At 45.5% G+C, this 19,275-nt stretch overlaps 1 protein-coding gene across 6 annotated transcripts in view; it reads right to left on the bottom strand.

Annotated features, from left to right (window-relative positions):
- GMPR (guanosine monophosphate reductase) overlaps window positions 1-19,275 on the bottom strand; it is a 66,157-nt gene that overhangs the window by 11,225 nt on the left and 35,657 nt on the right. For all 6 annotated transcript variants that reach the window (XM_037893105.2, XM_037893104.2, XM_037893106.2 and 3 more), the window contains 2 exons: window positions 18,853-18,959; window positions 7,945-7,987 (listed from right to left, as the gene is read on the bottom strand). In XM_037893105.2, the coding sequence (XP_037749033.1) occupies window positions 7,945-7,987; window positions 18,853-18,959 (150 nt within the window). The remainder of the gene's footprint in view (window positions 1-7,944; window positions 7,988-18,852; window positions 18,960-19,275) is intronic.

Raw genomic sequence — 19,275 nt, 5'->3', positions numbered from 1 at the left:
AGCCTCCTCTAGGACATTTCAGGGCTTCCAGTCTTGGTTGGAACCAGGACATGCAGAATTCCAAGAAACTGAAAACTCATTTTTAAAATAGAAGCAAATGTTTTTGAACCAGGTAAAAAGGTTCAGATCTTGCTGTTTTTAGAGCCTGTTGTGATCCACCCCTGAAACAAAACACTTCAGTGGTCCAAGATGACTGTTTTGTCTATGTCTGTGTGGAACTGAGTTACTGGTATAGACAGCACTCTCCTCCGCTGCCCAGCTCCTTTACACTGCCCACAAATAACTGGCATTTATGCAGAACCTGATCTCACAGAGATGGGCCAGAACTAAAATGCCACATCTAAACACTTCCAAATGTTGGGAAAGTTCAAATCTAGATAAAACCTTTATGACTGGCTCCCATCTCTGTTGAACCAAACCAAAATATTGCCCAACCCCCGCCCTCCCCAAAAAAACTTGGGAAAATCTGGATCCTTATCTGATCTTCACCGCTCCTCTATCTGTATCATAGGATGAACCAAAACCGTAGAGACAAACCTGAATATTGGAATATTTTTATCTGGAATCACATCCAAATTATGGAGTCTGGGTTCATTTCTAATAGCCCTAGCAAAGTTGAGTCCAGCTACAGGGCAACTAACACAGAACCCATCTGCCCTGGTATATAACTCTTGCTCCATCTGCCCCACTGTTTATTTGATGAGAACAATATGTTCATGTTAAAAGGTATTTTAAAAAATTATCTTTGTGCCAAATCACTGTAGCATATGTAATATTTATAGACAAGCACCCATTCAGGGTCTCCTGTCACGCCAGCTCACTGACAGGCTGTTTCAGATGGCTGTGAGATTCAAAGGCCCAGTTAGAAACTAATCTGATACTTTTCCTAAACTACCAAAACCAGGATTAGTGCCCACCTTCATCACAGTCATTCTAGATCACTTGTGGGGAGCCTCTCTTTCCTCAGCATAACCGTATACCATCTTTAAAGCAATGGCACTGTGAGAATTGTACTTCTTAACACCATGGCTGGATTAAAATTACGTGGAGGCCTAGATTCAGTCCATCCAAAGGGACCCCAAAACAAAACAAAGGCTGCCTTGACAAAGTGCTTTTGGTTCTCCTGGGTCTCTGCCCTACCAATGCTGCCACCTAGTCCTCACCCTCTCTCTGGTGATGGCTTCTCCACCCCATCAATCCACTCCATCAAACTTTCTGGGGCCATGGTCCTCTCACATCAAAACCAAATTTCAAAACTGCAGCATTTCTAAGGCTCTACCAAATTCATGGACGTGACAAACATGTCACGGACCATTAAATCAATAGCTAGATTTCACAGGGGAGGTCTGGAGGGGAGGTGGAAGGGCAGGGCAGGGCTGGGAGTGCCCTAGCCAGGGGGCTCCTACCACACTCCAGCTGCTAGTCCTGCTCAGGCCAGGGAGAGACAGGACTTCCTCTTCCCTTGCACAGACCCACCTCCACAAACTTTCCCCAGCTGCAGGAAGCTTCAGAGCCCAGCTTCACCTCTGTGAACCTCCTCCAGCTGTGACTCCCCCCCACCCAACCCCCTTTTGGGTCAGGACCCCCACCATTACAACACTGTGAAATTTCAGAAGTACACATCTGAAAACGTGAAACTGACTAATTAAAAAAAACCCTGGCCATGAAGTTGACCAAAATGGACCGTGAATTTGGTAGGGCCCTGAGCATTTCCCAGAAAACAGCAATTCCGGTTCCCTCACAGCTCTAATTTAAAACAAAACAAAAAAAACACTTGAATCACTTGGGGGGGGCGGGGGGAATGGCTTTAAATTACTGGTATAAAAATTTACCACTTTTGCTTACCCCAGCATAGTTTACCAAGGTTCCTGTCAGGGATGGGCAGGGTTTCTGCAAACCTAGCCCAGAACTTGACCTCATACCCTCCAGAACATTGAACTAAACTAACTGAAATACACGTTCTTACCATCCACCAGCTCCAACCACAAGAAGTCCTTTTAACATTGTTTTTCCCAAAGTGCTTTTGCTTCAGTACTTTCTGCTTCACTGAGGACCAGGGGTTTTCAGAACACTCTTCCCCTTTTGTGCGGAGGTGGGGGCTATGTTTGTTTGGCTTGCTCACGCTCCGTAGTGACCAGAGGTGCTGGTGATGGATTGCAAACCGGGCTTTTTGCTCGCTCACGATCACACACAGCTGGAGTCTTTGTTTTCCATGGACAATGTTTCCATTCAAAAGCCCATTTGTCAGGAAAGGGAAAGTGCAACAACACAGTAAGTACTTTTCATAAGGATCCTCAGTGAGCATTATCAGGCTCCACAGATACGCAGCATGACAGACTGCAAAGAAACCACTGTAAGGTCTGTCTGATAAATCCTCTATGCAGAGCAGATGTTTTCTGCTCTCATAGTTTCACTTACCCCCTCTATGCTAATGACTCCAAAACAGCTACTTCATCCCGTCTCTACTCTCATAACTCATCCCATCACTACCCCTCGGCAGGAAGGCTGTGTTGTGCCTTGGACACTGGACTGGGATTCAGGAGCCCTGCGTTCTGTTCCTAGCTGAGCCACAGGCTTCCAATGTGATCGTGGCCAAGTCACTTAATTGCTCCATGCCTCAGTTTCCGCCTCTGTCAAAAGGGATGATACTTCCCTACCTCACGAGAAGGTTCATGGAAGCCACTCATGTTTGTGAGGCACTCAGCTAGTGCAGTGATGAAAACAGGTGCTAAAACAGACTGATTTCCTTGTTCTCAACCTTCCTCTCCACCTCAAATCCTTTCCCTTCCTTTTTCACCACCCCCGAACTTTTCACTCTCAACTCAGGCACCCTGGTCCAAAACCTCAGCGTCATCTTTGACTTCTCCCTCTCATTGTGTCCTCACATCCAGACTATAACTGGATCCTGTCAGTTCTCCTGAAACATCGAGACACTCCAGCTCTTCTTCTGCACACTTCGCACAAACACACCAGCTGTGCCCGGCTGGTCATTTCCCACATCCCGTTGTAACCTATACTCCCTCCCTTTGCTTCCCCCAGTCTAACCAAATGGCTGCTGCAAGAGGCATTTTCCAATCACATCACTGCACTCTCTGAAACCATTCACTGGCAGACATGGGCAGCGAATGACCCCGCCCTTCAGGGAGGCTAGCCCCCAGGGCCCGCCCCCAACCATCAGGGCCCTGATCCTCCCCCACTCACACCTGGAGCCCTGAGGGGCCCCCCATGGCCAGAGGCGCTCCAGCCCGCCTGCCCCAGCCACCTCATGCCAGCGCCCAGCCTGAGCACTGTCCCTGGGCTGACGGTTGGCTCAAGCACCAGCCTGACTCCTGGGCCGCCAGCTGGCCTAAGCTGCACCAGGCTGCCAGTGCGACCTTCAGGCCCCCAAGCTCCAGGTGGCCGGGTGGAGCTGAGCCCCCGCCAGCTTCAGGGGAGAGGGGGAATGAGGGCGGGGCCTCAGGGTGGACCATGGGCGGGGCCACGGCCTGGGTTAGGGGAGGTTTAGCTTCCCCTGGCCTACGATACCTGCCACCCATGCTGGCAAACCCTCACCTTTTAGTCTGCTTGTCCTTACCCTCAAGGCTCTGCACAGCGCTGCACCTCCATTCATTTAATTTCTTCCTATTGCCTCGCTGGCTGCCTCCTAAATGCCCCTTTGCCGCCTCCTGTCACACTCACCTTTTTTGCTTCCTTCCATGCCCCCCTTTACGCTTGGAGCTTCTTTCCTGGCACTAAGCACAGAACAACCAGCCTGGCTGTTCTTTCAGATGCCCATTCCAACGGCTCCTTTTCACAATGTCTTTCAACAATAACCACATATTGAACACCAGTGATCTCCATGCTGCTTTCAAACACTTCCATCATCAGGTCATCCAGTCTGGTGTGCATCTGGGCTGTTATGTTTGTCTACCTTGGGCTCCAATCCTGCATTCAAATCTACTAGCATGGGCCCCTGGCCCTACGGGGGCTCTCAATCATCAATCTATTAACGCTAAGGAGATCGCCCTAATCTGTGTCAACTCTCAGAACGACACAGCCCTAATTGTTTGGTCATTTTGTCTGGCCTGCTGCCAGTGCAGAATTGTTGCCTAATCTCAAGTGCTTCTCAACCCTCCCCCTCTCCAAGAAGCAATCTGGGGTCTCACTCAAGAGGGCTCTAATGCCCCAATGCATATCCTGACTAGCCAGTTGCCACGCCCACATCTGCACTTCCACAGGTTTCAGAGAGCAAATTTCTGCTCAGGGCAGCCCAAAGAGACCCTTCGGACTCACAGCGAACATTACAAAGACAAACAGTTAAACGTTTTGAAGTAGTTTCCTGTTGTTCTAATTTCTGGAAAGATTCCCATTGAAATAAGAGTTTTTCCACTGGCCAGGTCTCTTCCCCTCCAGCTTGGAATGCAGTGAGGTCATAGTCCTCAGCTTGTAATGTCCTTAACAACAACCAGGGCAGGAGACTGAGCAGGATCAGGCTGAAGAGAGACTGGCAGAACAAAGAACAAACTGCACCGGGGGTGACTGTGGAACAACTGACAGTAAAATGCCACATGCGAAATTCTATCCAATCCAATCATTGAGCGGGGCGACTTAGCCCTATGGGGTATATCTATACAACCTACAGGAGTGAGTCTCCCAGGCCAGGTTGACAGACAGATCCCCCTCCCCCAGGCTTCGGAGCCTGACCTCCAGGCTGAGCTGCAGCTTCCAAATGCTGTCTACACAACTATTTTAAGCCCTATGCAGGCTCGGAGTCTTGCTCCCGCTGGCTGCGTAGACATAGTGACAGTGGCCCCAGGTTCAGGCCAACTTTGGACTGTCCAAAGCCAGCACCAGCTGCCTCCATTCAACCATGTCAGAATTACACAATTCTAACAGGTATCAGAGGGGAAGCCGTGTTAGTCTGGATCTGTAAAAGCAGCAAAGAGTCCTGTGACACCTTATAGACTGGTTAGGTCCTGTGATGGTGTCGCTGGTGTAGATATGTGGGCAGAGTTGGCATCGAGGTTTGTTGCATGGATTGGTTCCTGAGTTAGAATTACTATGCTGCGGTGTGTAGTTGCTGGTGAGAATATGCTTCAGGTTGGTGGGTTGTCTGTGGGTGAGGACTGGCCTGCCTCCCAAGGCCTGTGAAAGTGAGGAATCGTTGTCCAGGATGGGTTGTAGATCACTGATGATGCGTTGAAGAGGTTTTAGCTGAGGACTGTATGTGACGGCCAGTGGAGTTCTGCTGGTTTCTTTCTTGGGCTTGTCTTGCAGCAGGAGGCTTCTGGGTACACATCCGCCAACCTTAAGCATATTCTCACCAACCAATCCATGCAACAAACCTTGATGCCAATTCTGCCCACATATCTACACCAGCGACACCATCACAGGACCTAACCAGATCAGCCACACCATCACCGGTTCATTCACCTGCACGTCCACCAATGTAATAGACGCCATCATGTGCCAGCAATGCCCCTCTGCTATGTACATTGGCCAAACTGGACAGTCCCTACGTAAAAGGATAAATGACACAAATCAGATCTTAGGAATGGCAATATACAAAAACCTGTAGGAGAACACTTCAACCTCCCTGGACACACAACAGCAGATTGAAAGGTAGCCATCCTGCAGCAAAAAAATTTCAGGACCAGACTTCAAAGAGAAACTGCTGAGCTTCAGTTCATTTGCAAATTTGACATCATCAGCTCAGGATTAAACAAAGACTGTGAATGGCTAGCCAACTACAAAAGCAGTTTCTCCTCTCTTGGTGCTCACAGCTCAACTGCTAGAAGAGGGCCTCATCCTCCCTGATGGAGCTAAGTTCATTATCCCTAGCCTGATTCTTGCTTGCATATTTATACCTGTCTCTGGAAATTTCCACTACATGCATCTGACGAAGTGGGTATTCACCCACGAAAGCTTATGCTCCAATAAGTCTGTTAGTCTGTAAGGTGCCACAGGACTCTTTGCCGCTTTTACAATTCTAACAGCGCTCCACAACCCTAGGTCATGTCACTCATGATGTGATCTAAGGGTCCTGTGATAGTTCCGAGGATTCCAAGCAGCAAGTCGATAGTACCCAGCTGGCGGCAATCAGCTAGAGTGCTGGCCTGGCCGCTCACTCCAGAACTGAGGCTTCCTGACTATGGGTCCCAGATCACAAAGATCCTGCTTTAATTCTCCCTTTATCATCTGGCCTATTCTAAAGATAGGAGCTATATGCAATCCTCGGAGCTGGATTTCAACTCTCCCAGCACTCACACAAAGTTTGGGTTGGTGCAGATCTGAGGTTTTGGTTTAGGCCTCTGATTTCTACCCTTTGAAAATTTCCTGCCAGGTAAATATAAGAACATAAGAATGGCCACACTGGGTCAGACCAATGGTCCATCTAGCCCAGTATCCCCTCTTCCACCAGTGGCCAAATCCAGGTGCTTCAAAGGAAATGAAGAAAACAGGCAATCAACAAGTGTTCCACCGCCTGCTGTCCACTCACAGCTTCTTGGCAGTCAGAGGTTTAGGGATACCCAAAGCATGGGGGTCACATCCCTGACCATCAGTGGCTATTAGCCAAGAAGGACCTATCCTCCACGAACTTATCTAAATCTTTTTTTGAACCCCCATTATAATTTTGGCCATAGCAACAAGTTCCATAGGTTGACTGTGCGTTGTGTGAAGAAGTACTTTTTCGTTTGTTTTAAACCTGCTGCCTATTAATTTCATCAGGTGCCCCCTGGTTCTTGTGTTATGTGAAGGGGTAAATAATACTTCCTTAGTCACTTTCTCCACACCAGTCATGATTTTATAGATCTCTATCAGATCCCCTCTTAGTCGTCTCTTTTTCAACCTGAACAGTTCCAGTCTTTAAAATCTCTCCTGATAAGGCAGCTGTTCCATACCCTTAATCATTTTTGTTGCCTTCTCTGTACCTTTTCCAATTCTAATGTACCTTTTTGGAGATATATGCTGTACCACAATGCCGTGCTGTGACACTGGCATCACAACATGCTAGCATAACAATGACACTGTGTTGTCCTGTTGCACCCTGGCATTGCCATGTTGTAACACCCCCAAAGGTATTCCAGGGTGTCTTTATGCCCTACCATCCCAGTGTGGGGATGCGCTCAGCCCCATCAAAATCAGGACTGCCCAGCTTAAACATGAACCAACGTCAACCTTACTGCTAGGACTGACAGGCCCCAGCTGTAATTTCTGTGAACAACAGAAAACACGTAAGGCAGATTCTGCTCAGTCACACCAGCGTAAAGTTGGAGTAACTCCACCGAAGCCACTGATAACAGTGAGAACAAACTCTCTCTCTTAATAATTAACTGGGATATACTGAAAGCTTGCTCAGCCCCAGCGGCTTAGTAAAAATTAAATCCCCACTCTTCAGCTGTGCGACTGACTCCCTACAATTTACCCCGGACATCGAGTTTGCCTGCAATCGTTGTTTTGCTGCATACACATTGTACCTTCACTTGTCAGCCTGCTCTCAACAGTGAGCAGCTGAGCAGAACAGAGGGTCAGGACGAACTGCATGTGTCTTACGCATGGCGTGGCCACGAACCGAAACGAAACAAAGACTAATGTCAGGCCTCCCAGATTTGGCAACGTCCCAGTGAAGTAATGGTGAAAGCTAGTTGGAGGTAACCTTTATCTTTCAGCTACTGTCTCTGCAGGTCATAAAACTCCCGCCTCAGTCACCCCAATGTTTCTAAATAAGACGTTGATCTGTGCATTTTTTTGGTCTGTATAATTTGGACTCTATAAATTAGATGTAGGGCCAAATTCATAGTTTGTGTATTAACTTTAGTGGGGTTACCCCAGGGATGAAGATAGCCTGGTATTGATTAGACATTTAAGGCCAAATTCACGCTGATGTAACTTTACTGACTGCATGGGAGTTTCATCGGAGATGAATCAGGCCCTCAGACTCTAAACACGACACAGTGTACTTACCAAACGCTTTGGCGACATCTCCTGGACAGCTACAGCCTCCATCCTGCAACAAGCAAAACAAAATAGAAGTCAGTGAGCAGCAGGGAGCTCACACTCATTGGTGCCCTCAAAACTAATTTGACACAGCAAACATTTGTACAATACAAAACCTGTAATAACACAGCAACCCTTGGGAACCAGCATGGAAAATTCAAATGTAATGATTAGCATGATTAGGTGCCAGTGGAAATGACAAAGCTGTGTGCACATTTAGGACACAACAACTGGACAGGATTTTTAGGAACCCAGATTAATCATTGTAGTTTCATTATCTTTTTAAACCTTATTTACTCTGCTACACATTCTGCTAATGATACTACTGGTAAAAACCGCAACATTCACTCCCTGTTGCAAACCCCAGAAGCATAAAAATTGGAAATGTAAGCCCTCAATGCTCACACAGGCCACCTCCCTGTCAATGAAGGACTGTGTCCACTACTGCTGCTACTGAGAGCTCTATTACAAACCAACAGACATTTTAACTGTTGGTTTACTGTACATTGAGGAGTCACAGCAGAAGGCACTGTGCTAGCAGAAATAGTTTTTTGATGCGATAATCCACAAGTGAGTTGGGTAATCTCGCCTCTAGTACAAAATATAATTCTCTCATCATGTTCTTCACCATAAGCTATGGGCTTCATAAAGCACAAGCTTGAGGTTTTTCATCTTAGACCTGAATGTTTCATCTTCTGTGCAACGTGGTGGTGGCAGTGAGTGGAATGGTGGTTGGGGAAGAGCCATGTAGGTGGAGGAAGGGAGGAATGAAGGATTCTGGGGCAGCTCTCTGTATGTTAATGTAGGTCCTGTCCTGTAAAGTGCTGAGCACCTATTGCTAGATGCTAAATGCCCTTCGAGCTGATTGATGAGCATGTGACCTGAGGGAGCACCTTACAGGATCAGCCCTTTCCAGCCTAATAAGTTTCCTGCTTTTGATTTTGTTGTGCAAGCTGCTCCAAAGCTAGTATTTTTACTTCATTTTGCTTCACTTTTTCCCCATCTGCAGCAGTTTGTGCTTGTGTATGACCCATGCAGCTGAGCACAGCCAGAAACTCCCATCTCTGCCGCATTTTAGAACAGACAGTGGCAGCAGTGGGCGTGTTAAGCCTTGGGTGCTCACACAAGTGTTTGATGGGCTTTCCAAAGGAAACTGAGCCAGTGGCCTAAGTTGGTATCATGGTGCTTTGATTGCCCAGGGGGAATATATCCTGCTGATGTTTGGGGTTTTACTCTATTTGCGGATAGCAAGAGACACACTCTGCTGGAGGTTAAGATAGCTGAACCTCTTGCTGTCAGCTCCCACAAGGGAATGCTTCTGGACTGTGAGCAACGTTTTCTCACTGATGGGCCCCATCCATGGCTTCCACTCCCTCTCATAGTCTGCCAGAGCCCGGGAGACAGATCATCTTTGAGGAACGAGGTATGGCATTTGCCTAATTGTTACTGTCTGTCTGAGAACGTGAGGCTAGTTTAGCAGCAACAGCAGTTGTGTTTATGGGCTATACCTGTTCAGTTGCTTCGTGTCTTATTTTTGCAACTATCCCAACTGCACAGGTGACAGGGACTTAAAACGTCCCTTAAAAACTTAAGTGATGGGACCTTGGTGTATAATTATTATTTATTCATTTTATAATTCACTTACAGTGCAATAAAACTACCCAGTGCATAAGAGACAGAGTAAGATTAATGCCCCAAACATCTGAGCATACAAGCTAAGATAAAGAAAAATACTAATACTATTTCAGGACTAAATGGTGTTTTTTATCAAGAGAGATCTCAAAGCCATTTACAAAGGTGAGTAATCATCCCATAATCCCCATGTTACAGAGCGAGTAACAGGCACAGAAAGATGTGATGATAAATAGTTCCAGATATACTGTGACAGAACAAACAAAATGTCACACACGATAACCTGTGTTAAAAGAACATTACTAAGATTGCAAAGTCAAGCATCCCAAAGTTGGGAAATACCAGATTTAAGGTTTCCTGTACAACATTTTGTGCACAGGCATTATGATACAGTCTTTAATTACATGATCACATACTATTTTTTCCCACAGGACCAGTTCAGTCAGTCCCAGTTCTCCCACATCCTGGCTCCTCATCAAAGCTGTCTCCCCTCCCCCTACACCTCAATCTCCTTGTCCCACTGGGTCTCAGTCCAAGAATCCTTGCCCAGCCTGCACTCCAGCTCCTCATCCAATCTCAGTTTCCTCCCATCTATTGGCTCCCAGTCCCCCCGGTTCCCTCCCTGGCTCCCAACCCCAGTCTCCTTGCCCAGCCAGTTCCAGTCTCGCTTTCCACCCCAACACCAGTCTCAGTTTCCCACCCCACTCCCCCCCCCCCCCACCTGCCTCCATTCCTGTGCTTCCCAACTTCCTAGGCTCCTTTTCCGGATCTACTCCCTCTGCCAGGTTCAGCTCTTGTCTCCTCTGTCATTCAATCAGAAAGCTACTTCCTCCACCTGCCTGGGCCCCAGCAGCATGGGGGGAGGAGGGAGGGGTCATTTAGAGCAAAGGCTAACCAGGCTCCCTGCTCTCAGATCAGGTGTCTGGATTGTCACAGCACACAGCAGCCCAGGGCTGCAATTGCAGGGCAAGTCCCGCTCAGCCCCAGGGAGAAGTAGGCTCAATGCTGATGGAATCTTCTGGGAATTCAGCAGCTAAAGTCTGTACTGAGCATGTGCAAAATTTGATTTTTCAAAGGCTTATAATAACTTAGCCAATTTTTTGCAGCTTTCTTGGGGACAACAAATGGTATGTGCCTGAGACAAAGGCCACCCCCCTGCCAAATTTTGAGTTCCTGGTTCAAAGCATGGGGGCGCTATAATTTTTCACACAAAAAAGTTGCCAGAATTTTTTTTAACAAGGGAAAACAAGCATATTGTCCCCTAGCCTCATTCTCAGAAACAGCTGAACCATTTTGTCTGAAATTTTCCTAAACAATTCAGCCTATGGCAGACCCTAGCATGGAAAATTTCCCTCCAAACAGTTAAAGTCTGGCAAAGTTTGAAAACAAGGTATTGTAATGGGAAGTGTCAAGCAACTTTGATAATAGGTTGTTCTTTCAGCCCCACCTATAGCACCAGCAAAAATATATATCCGCTATACTACGTGAAGAACATACATATGGCACATGATAGATACAGTACAACAGTATATACATATGGCACAGTTAGGCATGGGCAAAATGGAGTGGCAGCAGCTGAGTGAAGAATACCTAAGTCATCCTACTTATGTAGCAAGTGATGGCTCAGACAGGCTAGAGGGTCTCTACCACATGATGGGGAAGCATGAGAGAATGTGCATTGCCTCTTTGTGGGGGCACATATAATATATGCCGTCGTCTACAGTAGAAATGCATTTCATTTTCAAGATTTCAGAGTAGCAGCCGTATTAGTCTGTATTCGCAAAAAGAAAAGGAGTACTTGTGGCACCTTAGAGACTAACCAATGTATTTGAGCATAAGCTTTCGTGAGCTACAGCTCACTTTGAGTGAGCTGTAGCTCACAAAAGCTTATGCTCAAATACATTTGTTAGTCTCTAAGGTGCCACAAGTACTCCTTTTCTATTTTCAAGATTGTTGGCTTATTAAAGTATATGTCTGCTTTTCTATGCAGGACAATAGTTCTCTGACCTAAAAGAAACAAAAAGAACAAGTAGTACTTTCCAAGGTGCCACAAGTACTCCTCATTCTTTTTGCTGATACAGACTAACACGGCTACCACTCTGAAACCTAAAAGAAACAGAAACTTTATCCCAAGCAAAGCCATGAAGAGCAAACTTGCCTCCTGAATAACCTCCTTGCTGCAGCTTACTTCTGCACTTTCATAAGACCACTGTGCTAATGGAGCAGGGAAAGTGAAAAAGGAGACAGTTGGCTCTCAGACAAAATAGCAGGGGGACAAAAAAAGTCCATGTCTTTTTGACCGTGTTTCCTCTTTTCTTTCAGTGGATTGTGAAAGATTCATTTCTGAGATGAGGTTTAGGTCTTAAAGTTTAGTTAAAGCCAGAAAAATAGGTGTACCAAACTTCATCCCTGGTGCAACTCAGTTGGTAGACAGGGAATGAATTTGGCCCACCATGTAAGAACTAGCATCTTCTCACTCAACATATTTGCCCCGTGAGTTTTATCTACTCACTGTATTGATTTAAACAAGTTTTAAATCCAGTTACCATTGCAGTGCTCGTACAGCTATGGGAGAGTTAGCTGGAGCCTGTTCTGTTCACATAGTGCACACACCACTGTGATGTGACCAGTCCATTCCATTTTTAAGATATCCTTCACTTTGTAGGCAAACAGCACCACAGCCAGCAGTACGCTACCTAAACAAGACTAGCTCATGGATGAAGAGCAAATGGCTGAAAAAGCACTGGAAAGTGGAGGAAACCCATTCCAAAGAACTAACGAGTATCAGATCATTACCCAAAATCAAGGGTGTCTGCCTGCAGATCATGAAGATGATATGTAGCTTTGGAATACTTTGACATTCCTCACGGATACCAGATATCAAAATAACCACAGCTGCTAACAATGCTTCTTCCACTTACATTCCACCCAGACAAATGCTGACTTGGCTCTGGTGATCCATGTATTTGTCACCTCCAGGCTTGATTCTTGTAACACGCAGCACCTGGGGCTGTAAACAAGAAGCTGTGAAAACCCTCAGGTGGTTCAGAATGTGGCAGATCCCCTGCTCAAGCTTTCTGAGTTGATGTGCACACACTACCCTGGTTTTCCAGTCACCTCCCCAATGCCTGATTGAATGCTGCAGATCAGTTACAGTGTTTTCCCCAGGAATTGAAATACGGGGGGGGGGGAGGGTTGAATTTACGGGAGGGTGGAGGGGTCAGGGCTGAGGAGGGGTGAGACCATGAGGGTGAACGTGGCTCTATGGCACCATAGGAAAAACTGAAAAATGTTTCATGACCATTTAATTAGATTTAACTCATGTTTTAAAATCAGAAAAATTAAAGTTGGCTACTCAAGCCTTCTATGAAGCACTACATCTTCATCCTTCTTGGTTCCTTGTTATAATTTTGCACAACTCTGTTAATGAGCTTCTTGGATGCAATGCGTTCATCTTTGGTGGCTTCTCGTGTGTCCGGTACTTCCATTCCTTCAACTGATATGCTCATTAGATCATTCACAAGATCAGACAGAAGGAGACTTCTTTCAGAACACAAAATTCTATTCAATGAGGCAAAAGAATGCTCAACTGTAGCTGTTGTGACTGGGAGTAACAAGAGATGAATTCCTACTTCTTTCATCCCAGGAAACATAGCACAAAGATCGGGTCGAGCCACTAGTGATGATAAAAAAGAAGTTGAAGTCAAATCTTCATTCATTGTTCAAATTCTCTATTCTGTCCTGAGCACACGGCAACCCCATTGCTGGTAGTGCCTCACTTCACTCAACTGTCGGTGTTTTATAGGACTGGGATCTGTAAAATCTACATAGAGGTTGAGTAGAATCTGTAAGTCGCTGATGTAGATTTTTAAGAATCAAGTCTGTGTACTTTTTCAGTTGTCTTAACAAACACTTCTTGTCCTCTTCACTTAAGGATTCGATATAAATGTCTCCATTACTCAACTTCTGGACTGAAGTCTTTGCTTCTTCCAGTACTTTTTCAATGACAGCTCTCTGATTGATCCAAATGTAGCTTCTATTGCTGGACAAAGATTTACTACTGTTTTAGCAGATGCCTGGATGGCATTGTTCAATGATCCAAGTGGTTTCAACAGTAGACTTATAAGGGAGAGAATGGCAAAAGTCTTCTCTGAACGTAACAGCAAAAGTAATCCACCAGCCTCACTACTTAGATCCATCCCATCTTGGTAGATACTTTCCAAAGCCAACTTGGAATTACTTGGCTGAAGTAATTTTAAGACAACAGCCAAGGATCGCTCATGAGAAAGCCAGAGGGTTTTCCCAGGTTGGACTAATTTGAACTTCAGTCCCAGTGTATCTTCTGTATTTTCCATGATATTCAGTCTTTTTAGACTCTTGCTGAAAATAGAATATAATGAAGACATTAAATTTATAGCTTTTTAAATGTCTTTTGAAGAGTCTGCAGCTTGTTCTAGCACTAGTTGGCGTAGATGGCCTCTGCAGTGTGTATAGGAGAGATTAGGGTTACACTTTTCTCTGAGCAAAACTTATACTCCACCATGTCTTCTAGAGAAGTTTGCAGCTCCATCAAATGCACAAGCAGCCATCTGTTTGGGGTCCAATTGACAAGCATGTAACTCTTCTAAGATGTGGGTTGTCACAGATGCAGCCGATGTGTCTTCTATAACTTGAAAATCTAGAAATGCATCTACTGGCCGACCGCTGACATCAAGATAACAGACACAATGACTTAACACTTGATGCGCATTTGCATCATTGCATTCATCAGCCGGTACACAAATTTTTTTTGTGGTGAGAGAGTTCTTCACTTTTTCAGCATTTGAGTCTTTCACTCTTGCACCACATGCTTCTAGCCAGTCAGCTGAGTTTCTGGCAGAAAGACAGTGAGCATTTGCTGGTCTTGTTCAGAACCAGTGTTCAACTTCAGGATGAACAAGTGACAATGAACTAAACACTGGCCTCCAGTTTGTAGTGTGTGGTATCTCTTGCTTAAATAGAAAGTATGATGCCACAGCCATGTTTGTTCGCATGAACTGTGTTGTGTCTCCAGCATTCTTAACAGCCTCATTAACACTCACGGTGCTGTCCTTGGTCAGTGGAGACTCAGAGTTCAGAGGTGCTTTCACATGAGTTCACCTCCCAGGTGGGGGGCAAGAAGGCACCCTGCTTGTTCCTCCAGCTGCTCACTGTTTGCTCTTGCCACTGTTGTTCGTTGTGCCACTGTTCACTCCATCGCTCTGTTGCCAATGGCCCTGCACCGCCACCTTCTGCTGCCATTTGCCACTGTGACCTCTGCGAGTTGGTCTCTTGAGGTTCCACCCAGCTCTCAGTGATTTCAGCTGAGCTCTCAGTGGGGGAACCTCACTGCTAGTGCAGACTGGGCCGTCTCTTCCACAGAAACACTGTCCCACAGCAGGTCTAAGCACTTAGACCTGATTTTCAGTGATTTCAGCTGTAGTGGTCACTTAACAAAACAAAAGACTCTCTATGGAGCCTAATCAGCTCTGTCTTTAAACAGTGGAGAGGGGCAGGTCAAACAGTACTTCTGACTCAGGTAGACCATCAAGCAAAACACCTGTCCCCACCCTCTCTCTTGTTGCCCTCAATCAGCACAGGCTAAGTACAGTTCTACTGCCCTTTACTCAGACAATAAGAAAAACTACATTTCATTACCCTCCACCTGCCCTGCCCCCTCCTGCATTCAAGTAATTTGTAACCTAACCCCAGCCAAAATCTATCACCTGGGCAACACAGTTCTGTTTGCTGGATACCTAGGTAGATTAGGTGTGAATGTAAATACAATCTGGTCCTGAAGCCTTTCTCCCCAGCTCATCACTAGCTGTCAGGGAGAGCTCATTTAGACTTTGCTTACAAATCATAATTTGAAATTATTAGGTTGGCCAACATCACCAAAATGAATGCACTGACATTGTCATAAAGAACAACAGCTGTATAAGGAAGCTAGTCTATGTTCATACTTTTCAAATCTATTATACTTTTTCAGATACACATATTTTATCACACACTGTATATGCTTTTAAAGTGTGTATTAATATTTCAATTTCAATTCAAATTTCCAGACACTAAACAGGAAACACTGCATGTAACTAGTTCACAAAACTGGGAGGGGTGTTGGGGAAATTCACGGGGAGTGTACACCCCCCACCCCCGGAGCGGTGTGGGGTAATTCCATCCTCACCCTCAGTCTAATCCCTTCACACTGGATTCCAGTGGTGTAAAGGAACCCTAAAGGCCTCGGTTCCAGCTGGAGGAGGATTCCCCTGGCTCAGGTACTGTAGCACCCAGCCACAAGGCTGTCCTCCAAGGACTCCCCCATAAGTCACAAGCTCTGGCTTAAAGGGCTTGTCAGGGGCAGGCTGCAGACTTTCCAGGCAGTGCTGCTGCCCATACGGTAGCCCAGGGAGGCTCTCATAACTAACACAGGCGCCAGGTTTAAATTACGCTGGAAGCTGCTCTGGCCCCCAAAACTGCCGAGGATCAGGCGTGTGCAAAGGTGGCCGAAAGCCATGTTAGAACTCCCTCTGCTTGGGATGCAGGTTCTGCGCTGCATCTCTTAGGTTGCATCTACACTACAAGCTAGGGGTGTGATTCCCAGGTCATGTAGGCATACCTGTGCTAGCTCTCAAACTAGCCGCAACGTAGCCACGGTAACACAGGCAGCAGCAGCAGTGGTGACATGGGCTAGCCACCCTGAATACATAGCCAGAGGGTTACGGTGGATTTGTACTGGGGATGGAGAGTGTCGCACAGGCAGCAGCTATTATTTTTAGCACACTGTTACTGTGAGTATGTCTCCTCAATCTGGGAATCACGCCATCCTCTCAAGTGTAGGCACAGAGAGAACAGAAGCTCCCCTCAAGTCCTGATCTTCAAAGCTTTCAGTGGGTTGAGTCCACCCTATTTTAGGGACACCTCTCTCTGACATAAGCCTGAGCTTTCTCACAATAAAATAGAGCCTTTCTATCTTTTTGTGGATAGGGGACAGAGAACTAAAGAGAAGGTAACCATTTTAAGTGAGTGGATTTTGCAAAACACTCAGTCAGATATCACAGTGATGAGTGTGGTATAAATGCATAACGTTACATTAGAACAGATAGCTAAGAAATATGCCATCAGCAAAATTCACAGCTAAATTCAGCCCGCAGACCCTTTATTACTGGTAATGACACAAGAGTCAGAAAGAACCCAGCTGCAATGCTCAGATCCCAAGCAGAGTGTACAGTGCCAGCAGTTAGGGGGGAAAATATTTCCTTTTTTTTTCCCCTTAACAGAATGTATCTGAGCTTGAGATCAATGAAATGGATTAAATATAGAGCCCTACCGTCTCATTGAACTAAACGGGGTTGCATGGTCATAACTGGGAGGGGAATTTGAGTCAATCACTGTTCTGACTTTAACTGTACTTCAATTACCGTAAAGTCCAAGTATTAAAAAAAGCCCTATTATAGTGCATCCAAACACTGGATTCTTCCTTGCCATGCCTCCAATTGTATCCATTAACAATCTCTCTACAAGGGAACTCTCATGTGTAAATTAATGAAAATACTCCCATTCCCATTGTCTCTTAGTAACTGTAATCTCTCCAGCAATTTAAGGGAGCCAGACTCAAGTACTGGCAGAAGGGATGACAGGTTCTTGTTTTTTGCCTGCTGTCAAAAGCCTAAAGCCTTTGTTCTCCAAGCGTATGTCTAAACTTTGAGCTGCAGGTGTGATTCCCAGCTCAAGGAGACCTATTTGCACTAGCTCTCATCAAGCTAGCATGCTAAAAAAAGAGTGTAGTCACTGGTGCGAGTGGCAGGAAGGTCTAGCCACCCCAAGTACTTCCCCAGTCTAGGCACATACTGTGGGCAGCTAGCCCCTCCCACTGCTCACAATGCTGCAACTACACTCTATTTTTATCATACAAGTTTGACGAGAGCTAGCATGGGCATGTCTCCTCAAGATGGGAATCATACTCCCAGCTCAACATCTAGACGTATCCAAGAGGCAAGTGAGCAGTGTTTAAGTGGATAGAGTTTATTAAAAAACAAACAAACAACAAAAAACAACCTAGAGTTGAGGCCCCAGTCAAACCTTGGATCTGGGCCCAAATCAAAACACCTGATCCAAGACTTCAAGGAGTTTGAAATATGGATCTCGATCCAAATTTTGAGCCCATCTCTATTAAAAAATAAAATTCTTTAGAATGGTGAGCGGGAGAAAAGGATCATTGGAAAATCAGGATGGTCCTGTAAACATCATTGCTTTGATACCACCTCTTAAATTCTCAAGACTTCTTGATCGTGGCTCACCCTTTCATACATATTGTTTTGGTCTCTGCTGTTGCCATGAACACATCTGTAAAACTCCATAACTCATAAAATTATGAATTTCTTTTATATATGGTCAGGTATTTCTACTTGCTCTTGTGAATTCCATATAGGTGAGCAGGGGAGAAGAAAAATATATATATGAATGAATAATAAAAAAGGGATAAAGATCTGATTTTAACTAGTACTTGCTTTCCTTCCCCCTCCTCCCTGCCCCCACTCTATTACACATCCAGTTCCAAGAAATACAAACAGACCATTTCAACTTAGAACATTTCAGAGCATCAAGTTACTGGGATGGGGAGACATTTTTATTCCCCAGAGCCTCAAGCCATTACCACCACAAAGCTCAGTCAAATTGCAGCAGCTCATACTCCACACCATGTGGCTCTGCAGTACTCCCCCAACATTTCAACTTGTCTTGGTGGGGTGAGGACTCCTGCAGCTCCACTGTCTGAAATGGTCCTGTCGTCAGCACACGAGCTTCTAATAGGATGGCTGCCTGTGACTCCCCATGTCCTGCTCACTGGCAGGCTCACTTTTCTTTCACCCATTCAAAGGGATCTTCCTTCCACAGGGACAGTTGTTTGGCTCCAAATAAAAATGTTAACATTCTTTTAATTCTGTTAATTTATATACCCAGACTTTGGAGTTTTGTAATTTTCCACTGCGGGGTGCAGGAGGCTGAGAAGGAAATTTTCAAAAGCATAAATAGGAATTAAGTGCCCAATTCCCACGGAAAGTCAGTGGGAATTGGGTATCATTTGTACCGTTGCAAACTTCTGCCTGATTAACTAAGAACTACAAAAGAGTTTAATGAAGATCCTTATTTTCAGTGTTCTGGGCTGTTTATTCAGCATTCCTGCCCTGATTTGCAGCGAGTGGTGTTTGGCAGACTATACTCACTTACAGAAATGATATGCCCCTTCAGGCCATGGGCAGAGTCTGCACACTCGATCACAGCACTCAGCTGAGGGTAGCCCACACCTGTCTTAATCCGGGTGGTGCACACAGAACCTAGATGAAAAGAAAATAAGATCAAAAGAATGTAGCCAACAGGCTAGCAGAAAAATTTTTTTGTTGATTTTTGTTTCCACAACAGAAAATTGGGTTTTAGCCTAAATGAATATTTTTTTAAACAAAAAGTGTCTGCCTTCCATGGAAAATTTTAATTTTTCATCATAAAACAAAATTTGAAAAGTGAAATATTTTGATTTTGAAACACTGCCACAGTGGCTCATGGGAGTTATAGTTCAGATGCCCCATATCCCCTTTCCCTTTTATTGCCCAGACTCCCAATTTGGACTTCCTTTCCTATAATGCACCACCATTG

Source organism: Chelonia mydas, chromosome 2, assembly GCF_015237465.2.
Source record: "Chelonia mydas isolate rCheMyd1 chromosome 2, rCheMyd1.pri.v2, whole genome shotgun sequence".
In the NCBI taxonomy this organism is placed as follows: domain Eukaryota; kingdom Metazoa; phylum Chordata; order Testudines; family Cheloniidae; genus Chelonia; species Chelonia mydas.
The sequence above is the reverse complement of the archived record's forward strand: the minus strand, read 5'-3'. Positions and strand labels throughout refer to the sequence as shown.